The sequence below is a fragment of the Rhinatrema bivittatum genome, chromosome 3, assembly GCF_901001135.1.
Source record: "Rhinatrema bivittatum chromosome 3, aRhiBiv1.1, whole genome shotgun sequence".
Classification (NCBI taxonomy): Eukaryota; Metazoa; Chordata; class Amphibia; order Gymnophiona; family Rhinatrematidae; genus Rhinatrema; species Rhinatrema bivittatum.
This window is the reverse complement of record NC_042617.1, coordinates 583810104-583833455: the sequence shown is the minus strand read 5'-3', so window position 1 is coordinate 583833455 and position 23352 is coordinate 583810104. Positions and strand designations below refer to the sequence as shown.

The 23352-nt window shown below is 46.1% G+C and overlaps 1 protein-coding gene across 3 annotated transcripts in view; it reads left to right on the top strand.

Annotated features, from left to right (window-relative positions):
- The window catches only part of SYTL3 (synaptotagmin like 3), a 174487-nt gene that overhangs the window by 34554 nt on the left and 116581 nt on the right, over positions 1-23352 (top strand). For 2 of the 3 annotated variants that reach the window (XM_029596640.1, XM_029596639.1), the window contains exons 3-5: positions 3049-3264; positions 14976-15040; positions 20456-20507. In XM_029596640.1, coding sequence (XP_029452500.1) covers positions 3049-3264; positions 14976-15040; positions 20456-20507 — 333 coding nt within the window. The remainder of the gene's footprint in view (positions 1-3048; positions 3265-14975; positions 15041-20455; positions 20508-23352) is intronic. The other variant, XM_029596641.1, reaches the window with a different exon arrangement.

Here is a 23352-nt window from a genome sequence, read left to right as displayed (position 1 = left end):
ATCTGCCTGCCAGTCGCTAGGGTCTTCTGAGCTCGGGCATTGACACACGCGGGATCCTGTGGGAGATCTGGACGTATATCAATTGGCAGTCCATGACGTACTGCGACATTATGGAGAACACAGCACAGCAGGATAATCCTGGCAGCTTTGTCTGGGGCGTACATTAAAGCTGCCCCCGTCTTGTACAAACAGCGAAAGCAGCTTTTAAGAAGGCCAAAGGCGTTCAATGACTGTGCGGGTAGCACATAGAGCCTCGTTGTATCTCATCTCTGCAGGCGTGTTAGGCATGTGTATGGGGGTGAGAAGCCATGGCCGGCAACCATAACCTAAATCTCCTGCACCAGTGACATAAGAAACACATTACTGTTTGCTATGTTATAGCCACATGTGACTGCCTATCTACAACATCCAGTACGACAGTGCAAGATCGCCAGGAACATTGCACTAACCATCTGATATGTTCATAGGTACAGCATTGGATGTGCATCTGGCAAGGGTGACCTAACTGGCCCTTCTCATCTAGCAAAGGGTACTGAGGTGTAGCCGCCAGCCAACTGTAAAGACAAACATTACAGCAGTGAGACCTGCAGTGAAAGGCCTGACCGTAGCTTATGTTGTAATGGTCATTGTCCATTGCAGGTGTTCAGGCCGTGCTGTCTGGCACGTTCTGGCAAAATAGTCTATAGAGGCAATAACAGAGGCCAGCGACATGAAGGGCACAATACTTGGAGTACAGGAATGCAAGGGTCCACATCAACACTAGCAGCCAATGTGCTAAATGTCTTGCTATATTATCATACATACAGGCAGTGCGGCTGCAGTGCTCAGGCATTGTAAAGGCACCACAGGGAATACAAGGACAAGGTACATATGTATAAACAATACTAGGAACCTAGATACATCTTACAATTTCACCACATTACTGACTACTTTGCACACAGAACTTCAGCAGGACAGTGGACAAGGGTGTTCAAATGCCATACACTTACCTTATGACTTGCTTGTGAACCGTGACAAGCCATGTATACTGGGTTGGTACACGGAACATGGTCACCCCAGAACTATGATCCCCCACCCCCCCTTTTGGGTGATATGACACACATCAACATTGCATGACATGGAATAGATGAAAGAGTCTATTACCTACAAGCCACGCATCACCGTACAGGCCAGCCTCAAAGTGGTCAAAAAGGACCGATCGCCTTAGTGTAAAGGAATCATGCGCTCCTCCCGGGTACCTGGCCACCACCTCCAGGATGTGCATTCCTGCATCACAGACCATTTGAACACTGAGGGAGTGGAATAGCCTCCTGTTGCGGTTCGCTGCCTCCCTTTCACGTGGTGGAATGATGGCCACGTGAGTGCAGTCAATAGCGCCTATCACATTGGGGAACTGTGCAAAGGCATAAAAAGCTCTCTTCAAGTCCATCAAGCCCTGCCTGTTGCGAGGAAAGTATATGTAGCGATGAAAGCGGTCCATGACTGCTTCAATGACCTGATCCAGACAGCGTGAAAATGTGCTCTGAGACATTCCTCCCACAACTCCTACTGTGGTTTGGAAGGAGCCGCTGGCAGTGAAATGGAGTGCAGCCAACAGTTTGGTCATGCCAGGGATTGCATGGGACCTTGTGGTCGCAGGATCCGGATCAACCCGCATGTCTTCATATAACTCATGTATAGCCTGAGAGTTGAGACGATACCTGCTCACCACTAAGGCCTCAGGCATGCCGTCCAAGGACGTACGTGGAGGAAATATACGGTCCCTATTTATCCTGGCATGGGGCCTGCCCTGAGCAGGCCTCTGACCCTGCGGGAGTGCAGCCTCTGCCTGCGCTGCTGGTATTGGATGTGGCCTGGGCCGTTCTTCATGTTGTCCTTCTTCCACATGCTGTGGTCTGCGACGGGACTGGCGAGGCATGAACTGGACGTGTATATATACACCTGGCAGTGAGCAAATGGTCTCATGAAGGTTCACCTAATAAAAACAGGCTTTTTTGTTGGTCCAGAAAGGCTGGGTAGCTGTTTATAGTTTTTATCGCACGCGGTATACGCCGCGATAATAGCGCAATATGCGATACCGCATGCGATAAGTCCTTAGCGCAAATAAAAAAGGTGTAGTTATTTCCCACGTTAACGGCCTGCGATAATGCACAAAATATATCGCACATCGCGATAGCAGCGCCTACTTCACATTAGACCCCCCCCCCAACTCCTCCCCTATTCCTCCCCTTTTCTAAATTTGCATCGCAATCTGCGTTACCACGTTATGGCGTGCGTTAACACGTTATCGCATGCGTTAACGGCGCTTTTCGCATGCGATAAGCCTTTAACGCATGCGAAAACGCCTTCTAGCATTTTGATAAATGCGGGGGTGTGTCTGACTGTGTGTGGGGTGTCTATGTCTGTCTGGGTATGAGGCGTCTGCTTCTCTCTGTGCCTCCATGTGCATGTCTGTGTGCCTGTGTGTAATGTGCGAGCTTACTTCTTTTCAGCAGCTTGAAGAGAAACAAAAAATGCGGGAGGCGTTTTGGGATGGCCCAGAGTTAGCCGCTTACACCAACGTGGCTAACCTTGGTCTGCCCTAAAATCGGCTGCTTAGACGTAACATTTAATGTTTTAATGTAAAAAGCCCTGGCCAGACAAGCCCCGGGCGAGTTCCCGTTCTCTGTAAACCGGATTGATTTGTATCTCATACAGGAATTTCGGTATAGAAAAATTAAAAATAAATAAATAAATAACCAGCTAACTTCAGGATAGCCGGGTATGTTTATCCAGCTAACTAGCCAAGCCCCTGCACAGCGGCTGAAAATGAACCCCATTATTGATTGTTTCAGAAGGCAGGACTACACTTAATATTGAACCATGCGATCTCCACTGCAACAACAGACAATGCCGCTCCCTGTCTAATTCTTTATTTACTTCATTGGACTATAACACATGGGCTTTACGATATAATTACAGTTCTTGCCTTTATTGGTTTTATCCTGTGGAATAGTAGGTGTTTTGCATGGCTATATATATTGCACATACTTTTCTTGTTTTGGATAGGAAACTGAGAATACAATTGCAGCAACTGCGTGCGAAAGGGGCCATAAGCCTGAGCAGGGAGTCCCGGGAGAGGTCCTGTGCTCGGTGCCAGAAGTCCCTGGGATGGATGCTGAACAGAGGCGCGGTGTGCGAGGGGTGCAGTCATCGCGTCTGCTCCGACTGTCGTACGTGCCTGAGCACACGCTTCTGGAAATGCACCGTTTGCTATGCCCATAGGTGAGTGAAACCAATTACTTTGCTTAATGAACATCTGACTTTCCCTTCGTTGTTTGATGGCACAGATAACCGCATATAAAATAGATGAAATTCAACTCAGTCTTCATAAAAATAGAATTTAAGCCCATAGGGGTGAGAATAAAATTAAGCAAGGTGGACAGTGGTGAGAGAAAAGGTGAATTATTGATAAGCTCTTTAATCAGTCTAATCTTGCAAGTAATTCAGGAATAAGGGCACCCAGTCTGTGCAGGTCCGCGTATTAGAACTCACGAAAGTGGCACTTTCTCTGTGCTGATCTTGAGATGCACAGGATCAACATGGAAGATATCGCGGGCCTGTACAGAGGAGGAGGCAGCAGAACGGGCTTCAGTGTCAGAAGCAGCAATGAGCGACTGGCTCCTCCCCAACAGCCACGTGGCAGCGGTGACAGCGGCAGCAGGAAAGAGAGAGGCTCCGAGGCTGCCGGCAAAACAAAGAGAGGGGACCTGCCTTCAGCGAGTGTATGTGTATGAGTGGGAGCTTGTGTGTATGTGTGTGTGTGCATGAGAGAATGAGTGCCTGCCCAGGGGCCTGTGTCTGTCTGAGAGAGACTGAGTGCCTGGCTGGGGGTCTGTCTGTGTGAGTGTAAGAGAATGAGTGCCTGCCCAGGGGGCCTGTGTCTGTCTGAGAGAGACTGAGTGCCTGGCTGGGGGTCTGTCTGTGTGTGAGTGAGATAATTACCTGACTGGGGTTCTGTCTATGTGAGTGTGAGAGAATGAGTGCCTGCCCAGGGGCCTGTGTCTGTCTGAGAGAGATTGAGTGCTTGGCTGGGGTTCTGTCTGTGTGAGTGTAAGAGAATGAGTGCCTGCCCAGGGGCCTATGTCTGTCTGAGAGAGACTGAGTGCCTGGCTGGGGGTCTGTCTGTGTGTGTGTGTATGAGACAGAATAAGTGCCTGCCTGGGAGTCTGTCTGTGTGTGAGTGTGAGAGAACGAGTGCCTGCCCAGGAGCCTGTGTCTGTCTGAGAGAGATTGAGTGCCTGGCTGGGGGTCTGTCTGTCTGTGAGTGTGTGTGAGACAGAATAAGTGCCTGCCCAGGGGTCTCTGTGTGTATGTGTGTAGGTGAGCATGAAAGATAGTGAGAGTGAGAGTGAGAGAGAATGACTACCTGACTGGGGTTCTGTCTATGTGAGTGTGAGAGAACGAGTGCCTGCCCAGGGGCCTGTGTCTGTCTGAGAGAGACTGAGTGCCTGGCTGGGGGTCTGTCTGTCTGTGTGTGTGTGAGACAGAATAAGTGCCTGCCTGGGGTTCTGTCTATGTGAGTGTGAGAGAATGAGTGCCTGCCCAGGGGCCTGTGTGTCTGTCTGAGAGAGATTGAGTGCCTGGCTGGGGGTCTGTCTGTGTGAGTGTAAGAGAATGGATGCCTGCCCAGGGGCCTGTGTCTGTCTGAGAGAGACTGAGTGCCTGGCTGGGGGTCTGTCTGTGTGTGTGTGTGTGAGACAGTGGCGTAGCCACGGGTGGGCCTGGGTGGGCAGGTGCCCACCCAACTTAGACCCAGGCCCACCCAACTGGCACCGGAACTGCAAGGCTGTCGCGGGATCCCATCCCCGCGACAGCGAACAAGAGAACCCACGCCTCGCGCCATCACGGCACACGTGGGGGAGCGCTGCTGCGGCCGTATGGCCAACCGGTCTTCCTGTTCGGGGGGGCGGAAGCGCCGCGGGCAGCTTCCGCTTCCTCCCCCCCCAATGCAGGAAGATCAGCTGCCTCTCCTGCTGCCACCCGTTCTGCTATCTTCGGACCAAACGGCCTGCCGAACTTCCTGTTTGGGGGAGCGGAAGCGCCGTGCACAGCTTCCGCTTTCTCCCCGAAAGCAGGAAGATCAGCTGCCTCTCCTGCTGCCACCGGCCTCCTGCTATCTTCTTCGGGCGTCGGGCCGTATGGTCCGCCGATCTTCCTGCTTGGGGGGGGGGAGGAAGCGGACGTTGTGCGCTGCGCTTCCGCTCCCCCCCCCCCCCCCGACAGGAAGTTCGGACGCCCGAAGATAGCAGGAGGCCGGTGGCAGCAGGAGAGGCAGCTGATCTTCCTGCTCTGGGGGAGAAAGCGGAAGCTGTGCACGTGCTTGAATGTGTATGTGTGGATGAGAATGGGAGTGTGTGTGGGTGAAAACTGGAGCCTGGGTGTGTATGTGGGTGAGAATGGAAGCTTGAATATGTGGGTGAATGGGAGCTTGAATGTGTGTATGTGTGGTTGAGAATGGGAGCCTGGGTTTGTGGGTGGGTGAGAATGGGAGCTTGAATGTGTGTATATATGGGTGAGAATGAGAGCCTGGGTTTGTGTGGGTGGGTGAGAATGGAAGCTTGAATATGTGGATAAGAATGGGTGCTTGAATGTGTGTATGTGTGGGTGAGAATAGTACCTTAAATGTGTATATGTATGGATGAGAATGGGAGCTTGAATATGTGTGGGTGAGACTGGGAGCATGGGTTTCTGGGTGAGAATGGGAGTCTGGGTTTATGTGTGTGGGTGAGAATGGGTGCCTGGATGTGCGTCTGTGTGTGCATAAGAATATAAGCCTGGGGAGGGGTGAGAAAGTGAGAACTTGAATGTGAGCTTGGGGGGGGGGGGGGGGGGGGGGGAGAGCATATGAGAGTGAGAGCTTGAGTGTGTGAGAGGGAGTCTGTGAGAGAAAGCGTGTATGTATGTGTGTGTGTGTGTGTGTGTGGAAGGGAAGAAGACAGTAATAGAAGAAAGACACTGAAAAGGAATTAGGAAATGAGCTATAAGGGAAAATGGGAAAAAGAGACCAGGACCAACTGATTAGAAAAATACAAAGATCAGACAACAAAGGTAAAATATATATCTATATTTTGAGATGTTAGCAATTTAAATATAAGCAACACAACCGCTCTCTCAAAATTTATGGACAGGTAGGAGCCGTGTATAAAATCGTAATAATAAGAAGGCTAAAGTTCCACAAATCACCGTGAATTATGTTTGTATCATTAAGTAAACCTCATACTTAGGCGTAGATGTGAATGCTATGCTGCATAATTTGGCATTATTTATCAGTAAAAAAACAACTAGTAGACCTGCATGCCTACAGCCCACCCATGTTAACCTTGTGCCCACCCAAAAAATCAATTCTGGCTACGCCACTGGTGTGAGACAGAATAAGTGCCTGCCTGGGAGTCTGTCTGTGTGTGAGTGAGATAATTACCTGACTGGGGTTCTGTCTATGTGAGTGTGAGAGAATGAGTGCCTGCCCAGGGACCTGTGTCTGTCTGAGAGAGACTGAGTGCCTGGCTGGGGGTCTGTCTGTGTATGTGTGTGTGAGACAGAATAAGTGCCTGCCTGGGGGTCTGTCTGTGTGTGAGTGAGATAATGAGTGCCTGGCTGGGGTTCTGTCTGTGTATGTGTGTGTGAGACAGAATAAGTGCCTGGCTGGGGGTCTGTCTGTGTGAGTGTAAGAGAATGAGTGCCTGCCCAGGGGCCTATGTCTGTCTGAGAGAGACTGAGTGCCTGGCTGGGGGTCTGACTGTATGTGTGTCTGAGACAGAATAAGTGCCTGCCTGGGGGTCTGTCTGAGTGAGTGTGAGAGAATGAGTACCTGCCTAGGGGTCTCTGTGTGTATGTGTGTGTGTGAGCGTGTGAGAGAGAGAGTGAGAGAGAATGAGTGCCTGCCTGGGGTTCTGTCTGTGTGAGTGTGAGAGAATGAGTGCCTGCCTGGGGGTCTGTGTATGTGTGTGTGTGTGTGTATGTGTGAGTGAGAGAATGGGTGCTTGCCTGGAGGTTGATCTGTGTGTGTGTGTGTGTGTGTGTGTGTGTGAGAGAGAGAGAATGGGTGCCTACCTGGGGGTTGCTCTGTGTATGTGTGAGAATGAATGGGTGATTGCCTGGGGGTCTGTATGGGTGAGAGCCTGTGTGTGTATGAGGGAATCTGAGGGAGTAAGAGCTTTTGTGTGCATGGTAGAGCCTGTATATGAGAGTCTGTGGTTATGTATGAAAGCATGTATGTATGTGTATGTGTGAGAGAGAATGAACATGCGAGTGAGTGTGTGAACGAGAGAGGATAAAGTTTGGGTGTCCCCCTAACTCCCTAACCCTCGACAATCTCAGGGTGACTGGAAATCAAGTTCCCAGTTATGGAAACCAGGGGCTTTTTTTTATCCTCATTAGTTTTAATTATTGGGTGTTATTTGATATGAAATTCAAGGCAGAACTTAAGACATGGCTTTTTAATTACGCATACAAGGACACAAACAGCTAATAACCGTTTTCTTTTTTCTATTAACTGTATTAGAAATCTTTTTAATATTGTTATAAGTATTTTACTGTCTTATCCTTTTTTATGATTTTACCTTTATATGAATGTTAATTATTTACTATTTGTAACTATTTATTTCTGTACTTTTAATGATTTAATGTATTTTCACTGCTTCCTTGTTATATTATTGTAAACTGCTGTGAAGGTCCCTGACTGATGCAATGGTATATAAAACCAATAAACTAGAACTAGAACTATGTGTGCTATTTTAAAATATTTTATTGGTGCTTGGGAAATTTAAAAAAATGTATACATTTTGTTCTATTTGTCAGTAGTTTTGAAATATTTAATTTTTTTATTAGTTTGATTCTGCTTTATGTTTCTTGATTTTATTGTTTTATGAGGAATGGTGGTTCTGTCATTGTTACGCTGTAGACAGAGTCTGGCTTCTTGGGGTTTCCATTCCAGTTTTTGTCTGCATATTGCTGGTTCTAATTTGTGATCCTTTATTCTGTATGTGGTGAGAGTGTCTCTGCTCTGTGCATGTGACCAAGGGGAGAGATTCTACTAGCGTGTAGTGTCTGTGTAGGGATCTATAGCAACCAGGATTGGTTTGTTTCCCCAGTAGGTGGTGTATTGGTATTCTGAGGCTTGGCGTAATATTTTCAGTGCTGATTTTTCATAGGTAGGGTTCTTGTTTGACTTCTTGGTCTTACTATTGTTTCGTTATGATAAGTTTTCAGTATAGATTTTAAGTGTCTTTTTTTACAATGTGTCTGGCAGTGGAAGGAGTTTGTGCTACTGCTACTAAGAACATAAGGACAAAAGAATTTTCCATACTGGGTCAGACTAAGGGTCCATCAAGCCCAGCATCCTGTTTCCAACAGTGGCCAATCCAGGCCATAAGAACCTGGCAACACTAAGTAGATCCCATGCTACTGATGCCAGTAATAGCAGTGGCTATTCTCTAAGACAACTTGATTAATAGCAGTTGATGGATTTCTCCAAGAACATATCCAAACCTTTTTTAAACCCAGCTACACTAACCACATCCTCTGGCAACAAAAGCCAGAGCTTAATTGTGCACTGAGTGAAAAAGAATTTTCTCTGATTAGTTTTAAATGTGCTACTTGCTAACTTCATGGAGTACCCCATAGTCCTTCTATTATCCGAAAGAGTAAATAACCGATTCACATCTACCCATTCTAGACTTCTCATGATATTAAAGACCTCTATCATATCCCCCTTCAGCCGTCTCTTCTCCAAGCCGAAAAGTCCTAACCTCTTTAGTCTTTCCTCATAGGGGAGCTGTTCCATCCCCTTTATCATTTTGGTTGCCCTTCTCTGTACCTTCTCCATTGCTACTATATCTTTTTTTGAGATGCGGCGACCAGAATTGTACACAGTATTCAAGGTGCGGTCTCACCATGGAGCGATACAGAGGCATTATGACATTTTCCATTTTATTCACCATTCCCTTTCTAATAATTCCTAACATTCTGTTTACTTTTTTGACTTCCGCAGCACACTGAGCTGACGATTTCAATGTGTTATCCACTATGATGCTTAGATCTTTTCTTGGGTGGTCTTCCTGCAATTTATCACAATCTGCTTGTGATTTAACTACTCTGAACAATTTTGTGTCATCTGCAAATTTGATTACCTCACTTGTTGTATTTCTTTCCAGATCATTTATAAATATATTGAAAAGTAAGGGTCCCAATACAGATACCCTGAGGCACTCCACTGCCCACCCCCTTCCACTGAGAAAATTGTCCATTTAATCCTACTCTCTGTTTCCTGTCTTAGCCAGTTTGCAATCCACGAAAGGACATCACCACCTATCCCATGACTTTTTACTTTTCCTAGAAGCCTCTCATGAGGAACTTTGTTAAACGCCTTCTGAAAATCCAAGTATACTACATCTACCGGTTCACCTTTATCCACATGTTTATTAACTCCTTCAAAAAAGTGAAGCAGATTTGTGAGGCAAGACTTGCCCTGGGTAAAGCCATGCTGACTTTGTTCCATTAAACCATGTCTTTCTATATGTTCTGTGATTTTGATATTTAGAACACTTTCCACTATTTTTTCTGGCACTGAAGTCAGGCTAACTGGTCTGTAGTTTTCCGGATCGCCCCTGGAGCCCTTTTTAAATATCGGGGTTACATTAGCCACCCTCCAGTCTTCAGGGACAATGGATGATTTTAGTGATAGGTTCCAAATTTTACTAATAACATAGAAACATAGAAATGACGGCAGAAGAAGACCAAATGGCCCATCCAGTCTGCCCAGCAAGCTTCCCTCATTTTTTCTCTCATACTTATCTGTTTCTCTTAGCTCTTGGTTCTAATTCCCTTCCACCCCCGCCATTAATGTAGAGAGCGGTGATGGAGCTGCATCCAAGTGAAATATCTAGCTTGATTAGTTAGAGGTAGTAGGGGTAGTAACCGCCGCAATAAGCAAGCTACACCCATGCTTATTTGTTTTTACCCAGATTATGTTATACAGCCCTTATTGGTTGTTTATCTTCTCCCCTGCCGTTGAAGCAGGGAGCTATGCTGGATATGCGTGAGGTATCAGTTTTTTTCTTCTCCCCTGCCGTTGAAGCAGAGAGCTATGCTGGATATGCATCGAAAGTGAAGTATCAGGCACATTTGGTTTGGGGTAGTAACCGCCGTAACAAGCCAGCTACTCCCCGCTTTGTGAGTGTGAATCCTTTTTTCTTCTCCCCTGCCGTTGAAGTTATGCTGGATAAGCGTGAAGTATCAGTTTTTCTTTTCCCCTGCCGTTGAAGCAGAGAGCTATGCTGGAAATTCGTGATGTATCAATCTTTCTCCCATGCCGTTGAAGCAGAGAGCCATGCTGGATATGCGTCGAGAGTGAAGTATCAGGTACATTTGGTTTGGGGTAGTAACCGCCGTAACAAGCCAGCTACTCCCCGCTTTGTGAGTGCGAACCCTTTTTTCTTCTCCCCTGCCGTTTAAGGAGAGAGCTCTGCTGGATGTGTGAAGTAACAGTTTTTCTTCTCCCCTGCTGTTGAAGCAGAGAACTATGCTGGATATGCATTGAAAGTGAAGTATAAGAATGGAGTGATCAAGCTAGTTGAAAGGCATCAGGAATAGAGGAAGGTGGAGGTAGTAATTTGGATATTTGGTTTGGGGTAGTAACCGCCGTAACAAGCCAGCTACTCCCGTCTTTGTGAGTGCAAATCCTTTTTCCCACATTTCCTCTTGCTGTTGAAGCTTAGAGTGATGTTGGAGTCACAGTAACCATGTGTATGTTTATTGAATAAGGGTATTGTCTCCAGGCAGTAGCCATCATTCTGGCGAGTCACCTACTCTTCATTGGCGGCCTCTTGACTTTATGGATCCACAGTGTTTATCCCACGCCCCTTTGAAGTCCTTCACAGTTCTGGTCTTCACCACTTCCTCCGGAAGGGCATTCCAGGCATCCACCACCCTCTCCGTGAAGAAATACTTCCTGACATTGGTTCTGAATCTTCCTCCCTGGAGCTTCAAATCGTGACCCCTGGTTCTGAAATTTCATTTTTTAGGTCCTTCAGAACCCTGGGGTGTATACCATCCGGTCCAGGTGATTTACTACTCTTCAGTTTGTCAATCAGGCCTACCATGTCTTCTAGGTTCACCATGATTTGGTTCAGTCCATCTGAATCATTACCCATGAAAACCTTCTCTGATACGGGTATCTGCCCAACATCCTCTTCAGTAAACACTGAAGCAAAAAAATCATTTAATCTTTCCGCGATGGCCTTATCTTCTCTAATTGCCCCTTTAACCCCTTGATCATCTAACGGTCCAACTGACTCCCTCACAGGCTTTCTGCTTCGGATATATTTTTAAAAGATTTTACTGTGAGTTTTTGCCTCTACAGCCAACTTCTTTTCAAATTCTCTCTTAGCCTGTCTTATCAATGTCTTACATTTAACTTGCCAATGTTTATGCTTTATCCTATTTTCTTCTTTTCGATCCTTCTTCCTATTTTTGAATGAAGATCTTTTGGCTAAAATAGCTTCTTTCACCTCCCCTTTTAACCATGCTGGTGATCGTTTTGCCTTCTTTCCACCTTTCTTAATGTGTGGAATACATCTGGACTGTGCTTCTAGAATGGTATTTTTTAACAATGACCACGCCTCTTGCACACTTTTTACTTTTGGAGCTGCTCCTTTCAGTTTTTTTCTAACAATTTTTCTCATTTTATCAAAGTTTCCCTTTTGAAAGTTTAGCACGAGAGCCTTGGATTTGCACACTGTTCTTCTTCCAGTCATTAAATCAAATTTGATCATATTATGATCACTATTGCCAAGCGGCCCCACCACCGTTACCTCTCTCACCAAGTCCTGTGCTCCACTGAGAATTAGATCTAAAATAGTTTCCTCTCTTGTCAGCTCCATAAAGTTGTCTTTTATTCCATCCAGGAACTTTATCTCTCTAGCATGTCCCGATGATATATTTACCCAGTCAATATTGGGGTAATTGAAATCTACAACAATAGTAACAGTTAATCCAGCATACAACGAAAACCAATATTGCAGACAAATACGTTGTAAACAAACTTTAAACTTTCTGGGGTAGATTTTATAAATGTGCGCAAGCGCGAACTTTTGTTCGCGCATCAGGCATTAATCAGGTTGTCTGGTCCATAATAAATACAATTTTTAAAAGTGAACAAAAGTGACGATGATATTGTTTCATTTTATAAAGCAATTAACAGAAAGCATACAGAAACTTAAAGGGCTGCTCTATAAACTACATTGACAGTAAATTAGACGTCTCCCATTATCGGCCACCGTGGGAATCTGTCCCAGAGTGGCTGGCTCCTGCAGAGTCTATCCTGTGACAGCCAAAGAAGAGCGAGCTGCCACTGGAGTCCATCCTCTAGTGGCCAAAGAAGGAGCAGGCTGCCACAGACCTCATCCCGCATCATATCATGAAGGGTTCTGGTGGTGGCTGAAGAAGAGGCTCTGAGCGTATGTGTGTGTGTGTGTGTGGGGGGGGAGCCTGTACTTGTGTATGTGTGTGGGAATCTAAGCATGTATTTGTGTGTGTGCGTATGAACCTGTGTATGTGCGAATGTGTGTGCATGTATGGGGGAGCCTTTGTGTGTGTGTGAATGTGTGTGCGTGTTTGGAAAGCCTATGTGTGTGTGTGAATGTGTGTGTGTGTGTATGGGGGAGCCTATGTATGTGTGAGGGGGCCTGTATGTGTGTGTGTATGTATGTGTATGGGAGCCTGTGAGTGTATATATATGTGTGTGTAGCTTTGGGGGAGCCTGTGTATGTGTGTGATTGTGTGTGTGTGTGTGTGAACCTGTGTGTTTGTGAATGTGTGTGTGTGTGTGGGGGAGCCTATGTATGTGTGAGGGGGCCTGTATGTGTGTGTATGTATGTGTATGGGAGCCTGTGAGTGTTCCACCAAGCCTTTCCGGATTAACTTTGCCACAAACTTCCCTCTCCCTACACCCCCTTTAAATAACTGCCCCCCCTTCCTTCCTCCCTGTAAATAGCCACCCAATTATACCTCCCCCCACCCCCGCCTGTGTAAATAGCTCCTCTTATCACGCCCCCTTTTAACTATTGCCTCGGGCTCCCTGTTAGAGCCCTCTCTAACTCTTGTTTTTTGCTGGTTATCCACTCCCACCTCTCCGTTCTATGTATTTTCTACCTGCTGTTATAATGTAAACCGATATGATGTGTATTTTAATGTCGGTATAGAAAAACTGTTAAATAAATAACTAATAAATAAATATATATGTGTGTGTGTGTAGCTTTGGGGGAGCCTATGTGTGTGTGTGAATGTGTGTGCGTGTTTGGAGGAACCTATGTCTGTGTGTGAATGTGTGTGTGTGTGTGTGTGGGGGAGCCTATGTATATGTGAGGGGGCCTGTATGTGTGTGTGTATGTATGTGTATGGGAGCCTGTGAGTGTATATATGTGTATGTGTAGCTTTGGGGGAGCCTGTGTATGTGTGTGTGTGTGTGTGTGAGAGTGCAGGGGAGCCTGTGTATATGTATGTGTATATATTCCTGCTTGTGTGCCTGCCAAGGCTTGTGCCTGTCTGTGCCTGTGCCTGTCCGTCCCTGTCTATAGGTGGGTGAGAGACAGGGCTTTGCAGAAAACGTATCTAGCAAAACATACCCAGCATTGCTCGGGTTGTTTGGTTTACAACTGATGTGTATGTTCAAAACCAAACAAAAGTGGAAAAGATAAATATTGTTTTAATGTACTAAATTAAGAGAAGAACCTGTGTATGTGTGTGTGTGTATGTCTGTGAAAACATGTTTGATTGTGCGTGTGTAAGCTTAACGGCATTGCAGACAGAGCATATTATATTTGCAAAATGCACCTTATACTGTTCTGGATGCCACCTGGTGGCCACAAACAGACATAACAATGTGACTGACCAACTCAAGTCTTTTAGATATATAGGTACATAGCATACGGCTAGAACATTTGCTGTCAGCTAGTATCTAGCTATAAATATTATCGGTACAACACTCAGTGTGACTGGTTGAAACACAGGCCATTTTTTGTACAGAACTGAACAGACACTTAGTTAAACGAAGCAATATATTGCAAACGCTGTGCTTTTTTACTGTAGTCGATCTGTTTATAGAGATATTTAATGGGGTCCATTTTCAGCCGCTAAGTGGCTTGGCTAACTAGCAGGGTAGGCAGTCACACCGCTGAATATACCCAGCTACCTTATACTTAGCAAGTTATGTCTAACCGGCCAACTTTACGACAGCCCCCACTGCCTGACCAGAGTTAGACGCATACATTCAGCGGCTTACCTCTGCTCCGCCCGGAAACACCTCTTGCCCGCTCTCGAAACACCGCTGACTTACGCGACTAGAATTTATCCACATTCAGTGATGAATATCGCTGGGTAGCCATTTGGATGGATAACTTTTCAGTTATCCATCCACATGTCTTTTGAATATTGACCTGAACTTGTTTTAAAAGTTGGCTTGGTTGAAATGCTTCCTGAAGTTGTACAGTTCTAAAATATTGAGCCATATACCCTCAAAGGGAAAAGACAATTAAAAATTAAAATGTGTTTTCTGTGTGATTCAGAGCATCATGCACAATGTAAGAAATCCTCTTCCATGCCTGACTAGGCACTCAAAAGCTCTGCAGGGGCTTTTGTTCCTGTATCAGTTCCCTGGTTGGCTCTACAAGGGAATTAAAGGGCAGTCAGTGCTGAATTTCTAGAGGAATTCAACTTTTATTTTCAATTATTTTTTCTTTTATGTGAGTACAGAGCATCATGTGCTTGGATGGGCGGGAATGACATTTCTTTGGCTGTACAGGGCTCTTTTTTTAATCCACTCAATTGAAGTGTACATATGCATGTTGTTCTTCGTACAAATATTCATGTCAGAAACATTTGTATGCATGTCTGTCCTGAGCATCACTGATTTTTTTTTTTATTATTTTATTTTCCAGGGAAATGAAAATTAAAACTGGTGACTGGTTCTTTGAGGAGCGGGCAAAGAAATTTCCGGCTGCAGGTAGGCAATCACCTTAACAATGGAACGCAAACCCACCTGAAGTTTCCATATTGCATATTGCATACTGCTAACACTTTCTTGTAAAGGCCCAGTGAAGAGTGAAGTGATACTGGCTTACAGCCAAGTAACGCTAGAGGCGCTAAGAGCAAGGAACAGGTTCCAAACGGCTGTCTTGATCAAAACAACATTTGACCAGGATGGATAGATGCCAAATTATTTCCTAGTGATGCAATGTACACTATAAAATGTTCCTGCCAGATTTCTGCTTCCTCTGTTGTTTCCAGTAGACTCAGGATACTGGCAAGTCCTTAATAGGCCAAATCAGGGGCTTGAAAACTATTTATTGCACCTAAATAAGCTGTGGCAATCCACTGAAGAGAGCGTGTAAGTGAAGGAGGGTGAGATAGGGGTGTTGAGGAACCCTGGAAGAATACTACAATTGCGAGTAATCAATTTTAAAAAAGAAAACGAAAAGGAAAAAAGGAAACTTTTTTTTGGCCTGGAAGACTGTTAGGGAGTTTGTTAGAAATAAAATGATGATCTAAACCATTGAATGCCCACTGCAGCAGTCACTCAGAAGGTCCTTATAGCTCAGGTCCTTCACTGGTTTATTTAACAGAAATGGCACATATTGTAAAGCACACTGCACAAGGGGTATAAACAAGCCAAGTGCAGAAGTGATATCTGCTTTAGTAATTAATGCATGTACCAAGGTCTTTAGAAACAATGTCCATTTTTTGACTGTACAGATGCAGTTACAATCAGTAGGTCAGATGTATTCATTGGTGTAAAGGATGGCTGTCATTTACATTTTTTTAAATTGTGAATTGTGTTTGACGCTGTCTTCCGTTGATAAGCAGGCTGAATTAGCTATGACATGTGGGTGGCATCATCTGGTAGCACCAAATGGACTCGTCTCTTGTAGCTGGTAGAGCTTTTAGCTTTACTGAGCATGTGTGGAAGTTGCCTCGCGAGCCTCCTGAGTCATTTTTTTTGTCCGAGCACAAGTACATACATGCGCTCAGTCTCTCCAAATATTTTTCTTTAAATTCTTAATTCCTCTATATTTTTCAGTAGATTTCTTCAGTGTTTATCTTTTCTAGTTGCCCTGTTGCCTCTGCAGCACCCACAACAACACTTTTCAGTGATAATAAAAAAAAAAGCAAACAAACAGGACTTTGCCGCTTCAGTAATGTTGGGCAAAGAGAAATCAACTGTGAGTGGATCCAAGAACTGCATTTGTGGCAAGGTAATGTCCCTCACCGATGAGTGTTGTGCTATCAATGCTGTGGACCAGACCATGATGGAGCAAACTGCTGTGCTCGTGAACGGATGTCCCCGTGTTCCCAACGTTCCAGAGCGTGTAGGATCGTGGAGCTGTGTAAATCTTTCGGGAGTTTCAGCAGATCCTCTTCCCGCAGTGCAGCGTCGTCTGCCTTGCCAGGAAAAGAGCTGAACGGGAGCTTCTTAAAAACTCCCCCACTGGCCCACAGGGCAAGGCCGCAGGGTGGAGTTGTGCAAGCCACCCTGCGTCAAGGAATAAGCCCCACTCTCTGGGGCTCTCAGAGCCTGTGACAAAAAAGCAAAAGAAGCATTGGCACTGTAGGAATAAAAACCCCAAGTTACTGTTGTACATGCACCAACATGAATTCTCCGACTTCATTGGAGAGGTGGACTGTATTTCAGCAAGACACAGAAATGCTGAATTTCTAACTAGCTGCAATTGTGACTGAATTATCTGATTGCCAAGCAAGCCCTGTTTGCATGGGCTGCTGATAATTTTATTTATTTATTTAACAGTTTTTTATACCGACCTTCATAGTAAATTACCATATCGGATCGGTTTACAGATTAACAAAAGGGAAAAACAACAAGAGTAACAAATCCACGTAAACGAAAGATAACAATAAGTAGGAATAAGTCAAAAATTACAATCAACAAGGGGAGAGAACTTGGAAGCTTGCAACAAGCTGGAAGGAAGATAGGCCGGTAAAAGAAATTTTACCATAGAAAGTACAAGTTAAAAAACTTAGACGGTGTTTTAACCTTAATGACTCAGAGTCCATTTATTCCTTCATTGAAAAATGGAGTGCCAGACCGAGTAACAATGAAGGCCAACTATTGATTGTCTGGTTCAGGGAAGGCTTGTTGAAAGAGCCAGGTCTTAAGTCCTTTTCTGAAAGTTAAAAGGCATGGCTCCAGTCTGAGGTTTGATGGGATACTGTTCCAGATCGATGGGCCTGCTATTGAAAAGGCTCTGTCTTTGGTCATAGCGAGGCGTGAGGCTTTAGTGGGGGGAACATTCAGAGTGCCTTTGTACATGTCTCTAGTTGGTCTGATAGAAGAATAGAGTTTAAGAGGTATTTCCAGGTCAAGTTGAAGTTGATGATGGATAAGTTTTATGGATTAAGGTGATTGATTTGTAAAGAATTCTGTAATTTACTGGTAACCAATGTAGATTCCTGAGAATGGGTGATATGTGATCGTGGCGGCTGGTACTGGTTAACAATCTTGCTGCCGCATTTTGAATCATTTTGATAATGACAGTGAGCACAAGCAAGCCTGCGCTTGCATGATGAATCCTTCAAAAGGGGCTCAGAAAGACAATACAGGACAGGTGTGCTTGTGCAAAAACAGATCCAAACCTGTCAGCATGGCTACGTTCTGCCTGAAGACGGGACCCTCTGATCACAATAACAGGCTTTGTCAGACAGCTCAGCCCTGTCACAGGACTGGCCAGCTCTCTCTCACGATCCTGCCTGATGGAGAAGCTGGGGGGGTCAAGAAGTCTTTGTGAAGAAGGACCCAATCAGAATTGGCCTCATGGCACTAAATTAAACTGTGAATTGCGTTTGACGCTGTCTTCCGTCGATAAGCAGGCTGAATTAGCTATGACATGTGGGCGACATCATCTGGTAGCACCAAATGGACTCGTCTCTTGTAGCTGGTAGAGCTTTTAGCTCTTCTGAGCATGTGTGGAAGTTGCCTCGTGAGCCTCCTGAGTCATTTTCTTTTGTCAGAGCAGGACATGCACTCAGTCTCTTCAAATATTTTTCTTCAAATTCTGAATTCCTCTGTATTTTTCAAAAGATTTCTTCAGTGTTTATCTTTTCTAGTTGCCTTGCTGCCTCTGCAGCACCCACAATAGCACAGGCTCAGGCGTTGGGACCCACGACCTGGCATCGGGCCTGAGTTTGGGCCCTGGCCTAGGCCGCTGTCAGTACCCAGCCTGCCTGCCAGCCTCTCTGTAGGGCCTGGGACTTGGCCCAGGGCCTGGTGTTGAGCCTGGGTCCATGCTCTGGCCTAGTCTGTAGCCCAGGTATCAGGACTCATGTACTGGCATCAGGCCTGAGCCTGGGCCCTGGCCTAGGCCATGTCCCGGCATTGGATCTGGGTCTGGGCTGAGGCCCCAGCAGCAGGCCTGAGGTCCAGGACCTGGCCTAGGTTGATGCCCCCAGTGTCAAGCCTGGGTCCGGGCCCTGGCCTATGCCAAGGACCAGGCATTGGGCCTGAGTCTGGAGCCATGGCCCCGGCCTTGGGACTTGGCCTCCGAAATGGGCCACGGCATCAGGCCTGAGTCCTGGCCTTGGCCTATGGTTTGGCTCAGGACCAGGCATCAGGCCTGGGTATGGGCCAAGTCCCTGAAGTTGGGACTTGCCTCCGGACTGTGCCACGGTGTTGGGCCTTGTTCTGGGCCTTGTTCTGGGCCTCGGCCTCGATACCCAGTCTCTGGGCTGGGCTGCGGTGTCAGGCCTGGGTCTGGGCCCTGGCCTATGCCGAATCCCAGGTACCGGGACTCAGCCTCCAAGCCTGAGCTTTGCATAGGGCTTAGGCCAAGTTTGCAGTTACATCCTGCGCCCTAGGCCTACACAAGGCCGAGGCATCGGGACCAGCTGGCCCTGGTGCATAGGGTCAAGGCTGAAGCCTCGGCCTTGTGTAAGTTTAGGCCTCATCTGTGGATCCCCCTCGGACCAGGTAAGTGTGGGCTGGGAAAGATCCTGACCCCAGCATTTTTCCAGGTGGGAGGGATGTTTGGGGGCCATGGGAGTTCTGGTTTTTTTTTTTTCCAATGTTTATCTCATGTTTTATAAACTAAAGAAATGAAATAAACATTATACGAACAAAGATATGGGAAAAAAGCCCCCAAAAACTGAAATGAAAAATGAAACAAAATTTCCCCACCTTCTGAACCTCGAGTGGCCACCGTATGTATGACCTACTAAGATATTTGCAGTCTTAATCCATTTTAAGCTTAATCTGCTGAACTCTTCTTTGTTTAGCAAGGTTATTTTATCAGGCTTCAAGTAGTTTCCCCATAAAGCTAAATAAATAACAGGGATTGATTTAGACTAATGGTTCTCAGCCCAGTCCACAGGACACAGCCAGTCTGATTTTCAGGATATCTACAGTGAATGTGCATGAGAGAGATCTGTATGTGCTACCTCTATTGTATGCAAATCTATCTCGTGCATATTCATTGTGAAGATCCTGAAAACCAGACAAGCTGGGTGCGACCCACGAACTCGGTCCAAAGCCACTGATTTGAACCCTGATCAGCTGTGAACAGGTAAGGCAGAAATAATAAATAATTACCCAGCAGTCAACTTATCTCACTGTCAAGTTCTGCATCTGCCGAGCCAACAAACTAGGGCGTAGATATTCAAACATACCCGGTTAAGTAAGTTAGCTGGAGAAGTACTTACTTATCTGACTTAATGGCGGCTGCTGAGCGGGCTTGGATATTCAGCCATCGCTGCTCAGCCGGATAATTAGCACTGAATGCCGGCCTCTAGGAATCTAGGAGATGCTGGTAGTAATTTTAGACATTGTATATTTTGAAGGTGAATCCGGGGGGGTTGTATGACCTGAAGGAATTTAGCTTTTAGGAGTTTTAAAGTAGGGGAATAACGTTAGGTTAATGTTTTTATGTTATGGATGTAATGTATGCCAGCCTTAGGTTTTACAATGTATTTTAGTAATGTAGGTTAGCTCTAAGCTTTTATTATATTTTAATTTTTTATTGTATTTATTTATTTGTTGTGAACCGTTTCGATGGATTCTGAGCGACGGTATACAAAAAAAAAAGTTAAATAAATAAATATACCAATAAAAGCACACTTTGTTGTAGCTTCAGTGGCAGGAGCACCACCACTTGAGGGCACCTGAGTGTTTTTCTAGCTTCAGTCTTTCATGAGACGTAATCATCCCGTTTTATCTTCTTGTGCCCTTTGAACACAGAGTCAATAATTGTTCCAAACCTTTCATATACATAGATTTGGGGGGGGGGGGGGTTAATTTCTCCCATATTGGTGGAAAACCCAGTAGTTGCATTGCTTACAAATGTCTAATATCACAAAATGCTAAGCATTTTAAAAGAAATGTTCTCTGGTGGATGACCTCTGTTTGCTTTTTCAGGTAAACATGAAACAACCGGTGCAAAGCTCTTGAAATCTTATCAAAAACTGAGGTGAGGCTTGTAAAAGGACGGATTGTCCTGGGGCATTGCAGTACAAGAAGGTGTTAGATTGCATAATCTACTCCTGCTTTAACTCATGTGATAGAGACGGTGACTCCGGGCCTGCTGTTGGGTCTTGCAAGACCTGAGGGTGAGTTCAAGATGAAGCCCTATTGAGAGATACTAAAGAAATTCAAGGACAAAGAGAAGAGCAAGATAGCAATTTATAAAGGGGCGGATTTTCAAAGGCCCGCGCGCGTAAATCCTTCCGGATTTATGCGCGCAGGGCCCTCGCGCGCCGGCGCCCCTATTTTACATAGGCCGCTGGCGCGCGTAAAGCCCCGGGACGCGCGTAAGTCCCGGGGCTTCCTGTCGGGGGCATGTCAGGGGCGTGTCGGGGGGTGTGTGTCGAGATGACACGCCGTTTAGGGGGCGGGGCGCGGCGTTTCGGGGGCGGCGACGTGGGCGTGGTTTCGGCCCGGGGGCGTTCCGGGGGCGTGGCCGCGGCCTCTGGAACAGCCCCCCGGGACCGGACCACGGAGCGGGGCACCCGGCCGACGCGCGCAAAGTTACGCCTGCTTTCAGCAGCCGTAACTTTGCCGACAAAGGTTTTAGATAGGGCTGGGGGGGTGGGTTAGGTAGGGGAAGGGAGGGGAAGGTGCGGGGAGGGCGAAGGAAAGTTCCCTCCGAGGCTGCTCCGCTCGGCGCGCGCAGGCTGCTGATTTTGCGCAGCCTTGCGCGCACCGACCCCAGATTTTATAAGATACGCGCGGCTATGCGCGTATCTTATAAAATCAGGCGTACTTTTGTGCGTGCTCGCGCAACTTTTTAAAATCTGCCCCAAAAAGTGTAAGCCTAGAGTAACACAGTTATACCATTACATTTGTGCAGAGCACCCCATTCTGATATTGAACTACTTTTGTTTTTTTTGTCAGGATGTATGATTTAGGGGCATGCAGAGGAAAAAAACATTTTGTTTTGGTTCATTTATTCATGTTGGAGGTCATTATCATTCATTTGGTTCATTTCAGAATTTTTTTTTGTTTTGTTTCTTCGTTCATTTGTTTCCCATTAAAGCCAATGGAGAAGCAATGCAGCCACTTTTTGGGCTCCAAAAATGGGATTTTCTAGTCATTGGTAATGAATCTTATGGGTAAACATCATCAGAAAGGTGAAGGGCACTCCAATGCATCAAGACTATGTAAATGTGGCACAAAAAAAAATGGCATGAATAGCCCAAATCCTCTTTGAAGTGGCAAAAGGCAGAATATAAAATAAACAAACAAATAAATAAATAATGAAAGGAATAAATAATGGGGCAAAACTCTACCAGCAGTAGCAAGAGTTTTCCATGGCACCCTGAGAGCAGCAAAGCAGCAGCAAGAGTAGCTAGAACACCCCGAGGAACGGGACAGGTGACCAACAGGAACAGGTTGGGATCCAGCCATGAGGAGCGGGGCAGGACTAGGTAGATTGCTTGTGATAAGTGCGGCCCGAGGAGCAGGCAAGCGCTGCCCGTCTATAGACGTGGATGCAGGCACAGCCCCGAGGAGCGAGGAGGCCAGACAAGGGACTCACGGGTACTGCAAATCCGGAGGAGACTCAGGTAGCTGGAGCCAGGCAGGACCAGCCCGAGGAGTGGGGTAGGCCAGGGGAGCAGGTCCCCGAAGGAGCGCACACTGAAGCCCAAGGAACGGGTGCTAGACAGGGTCCACCGAAGGCAGCAGACGACGTCTCAGGAATCCGCAGGAGTCGAGTCCAAGGATGGAACTTGTTGCCAAGTCGGTTTGTTGGGGGCGACAGTGGAGCTTAAATATGAGAGGTTGATGACTTCATCACAACGGGACACCCCCGAGGTTCCTACCAAAAAGCTTCAAAGGCAGGGCCTGTGATGCGTGCGCGCACCTAGGAGGGCCCAGAGTCGGAGCAGGGAGCAGCAGCATCCATGCTGCTGAGGAGAGTCATAAGAACATAAGAACATAAGAAATTGCCATGCTGGGTCAGACCAAGGGTCCATCAAGCCCAGCATCCTGTTTCCAACAGTGGCCAATCCAGGCCACAAGAACCTGGCAATTACCCAAACACCAAGAAGATCCCATGCTACTGATGCAATTAATAGCAGTGGCTATTCCCTAAGTAAAATTGATTAATAGCCGTTAATGGACTTCTCCTCCATGAACTTATCCAAACCTTTTTTGAACCCAGCTACACTAACTGCACGAACCACATCCTCTGGCAACAAATTCCAGAGCTTTATTGTGCATTGAGTGAAAAAGAATTTTCTACGATTAGTCTTAAATGTGCTACTTGCTAACTTTATGGAATGCCCCCTAGTCCTTCTATTATTCGAAAGTGAAAATAACCGAGTCACAGCTACTCGTTCAAGACCTCTCATGATCTTAAAGACCTCTATCATATCCCCCCTCAGCCGTCTCTTCTCCAAGCTGAACAGCCCTAATCTCTTCAGCCTTTCCTCATAGGGAAGCTGTTCCATCCCCTTTATCATTTTGGTTGCCCTTCTCTGTACCTTCTCCATCGCAACTATATATTTTTTGAGATGCGGCGACCAGAATTGTACACAGTATTCATTCAAGGTGCAGTCTCACCATGGAGCGATATAGAGGCATTATGACATTTTCCGTTCTATTAACCATTCCCTTCCTAATAATTCCTAACATTCTATTTGCTTTTTGACTGCTGCAGCACACTGAGCTGACGATTTTAAAGTATTATCCACTATGATGCCTAGATCTTTTTCCTGGGTGGTAGCTCCTAATATGGAACCTAACATCGTGTAACTACAGCAAGGGTTATTTTTCCCTATATGCAACACCTTGCACTTGTCCACATTAAATTT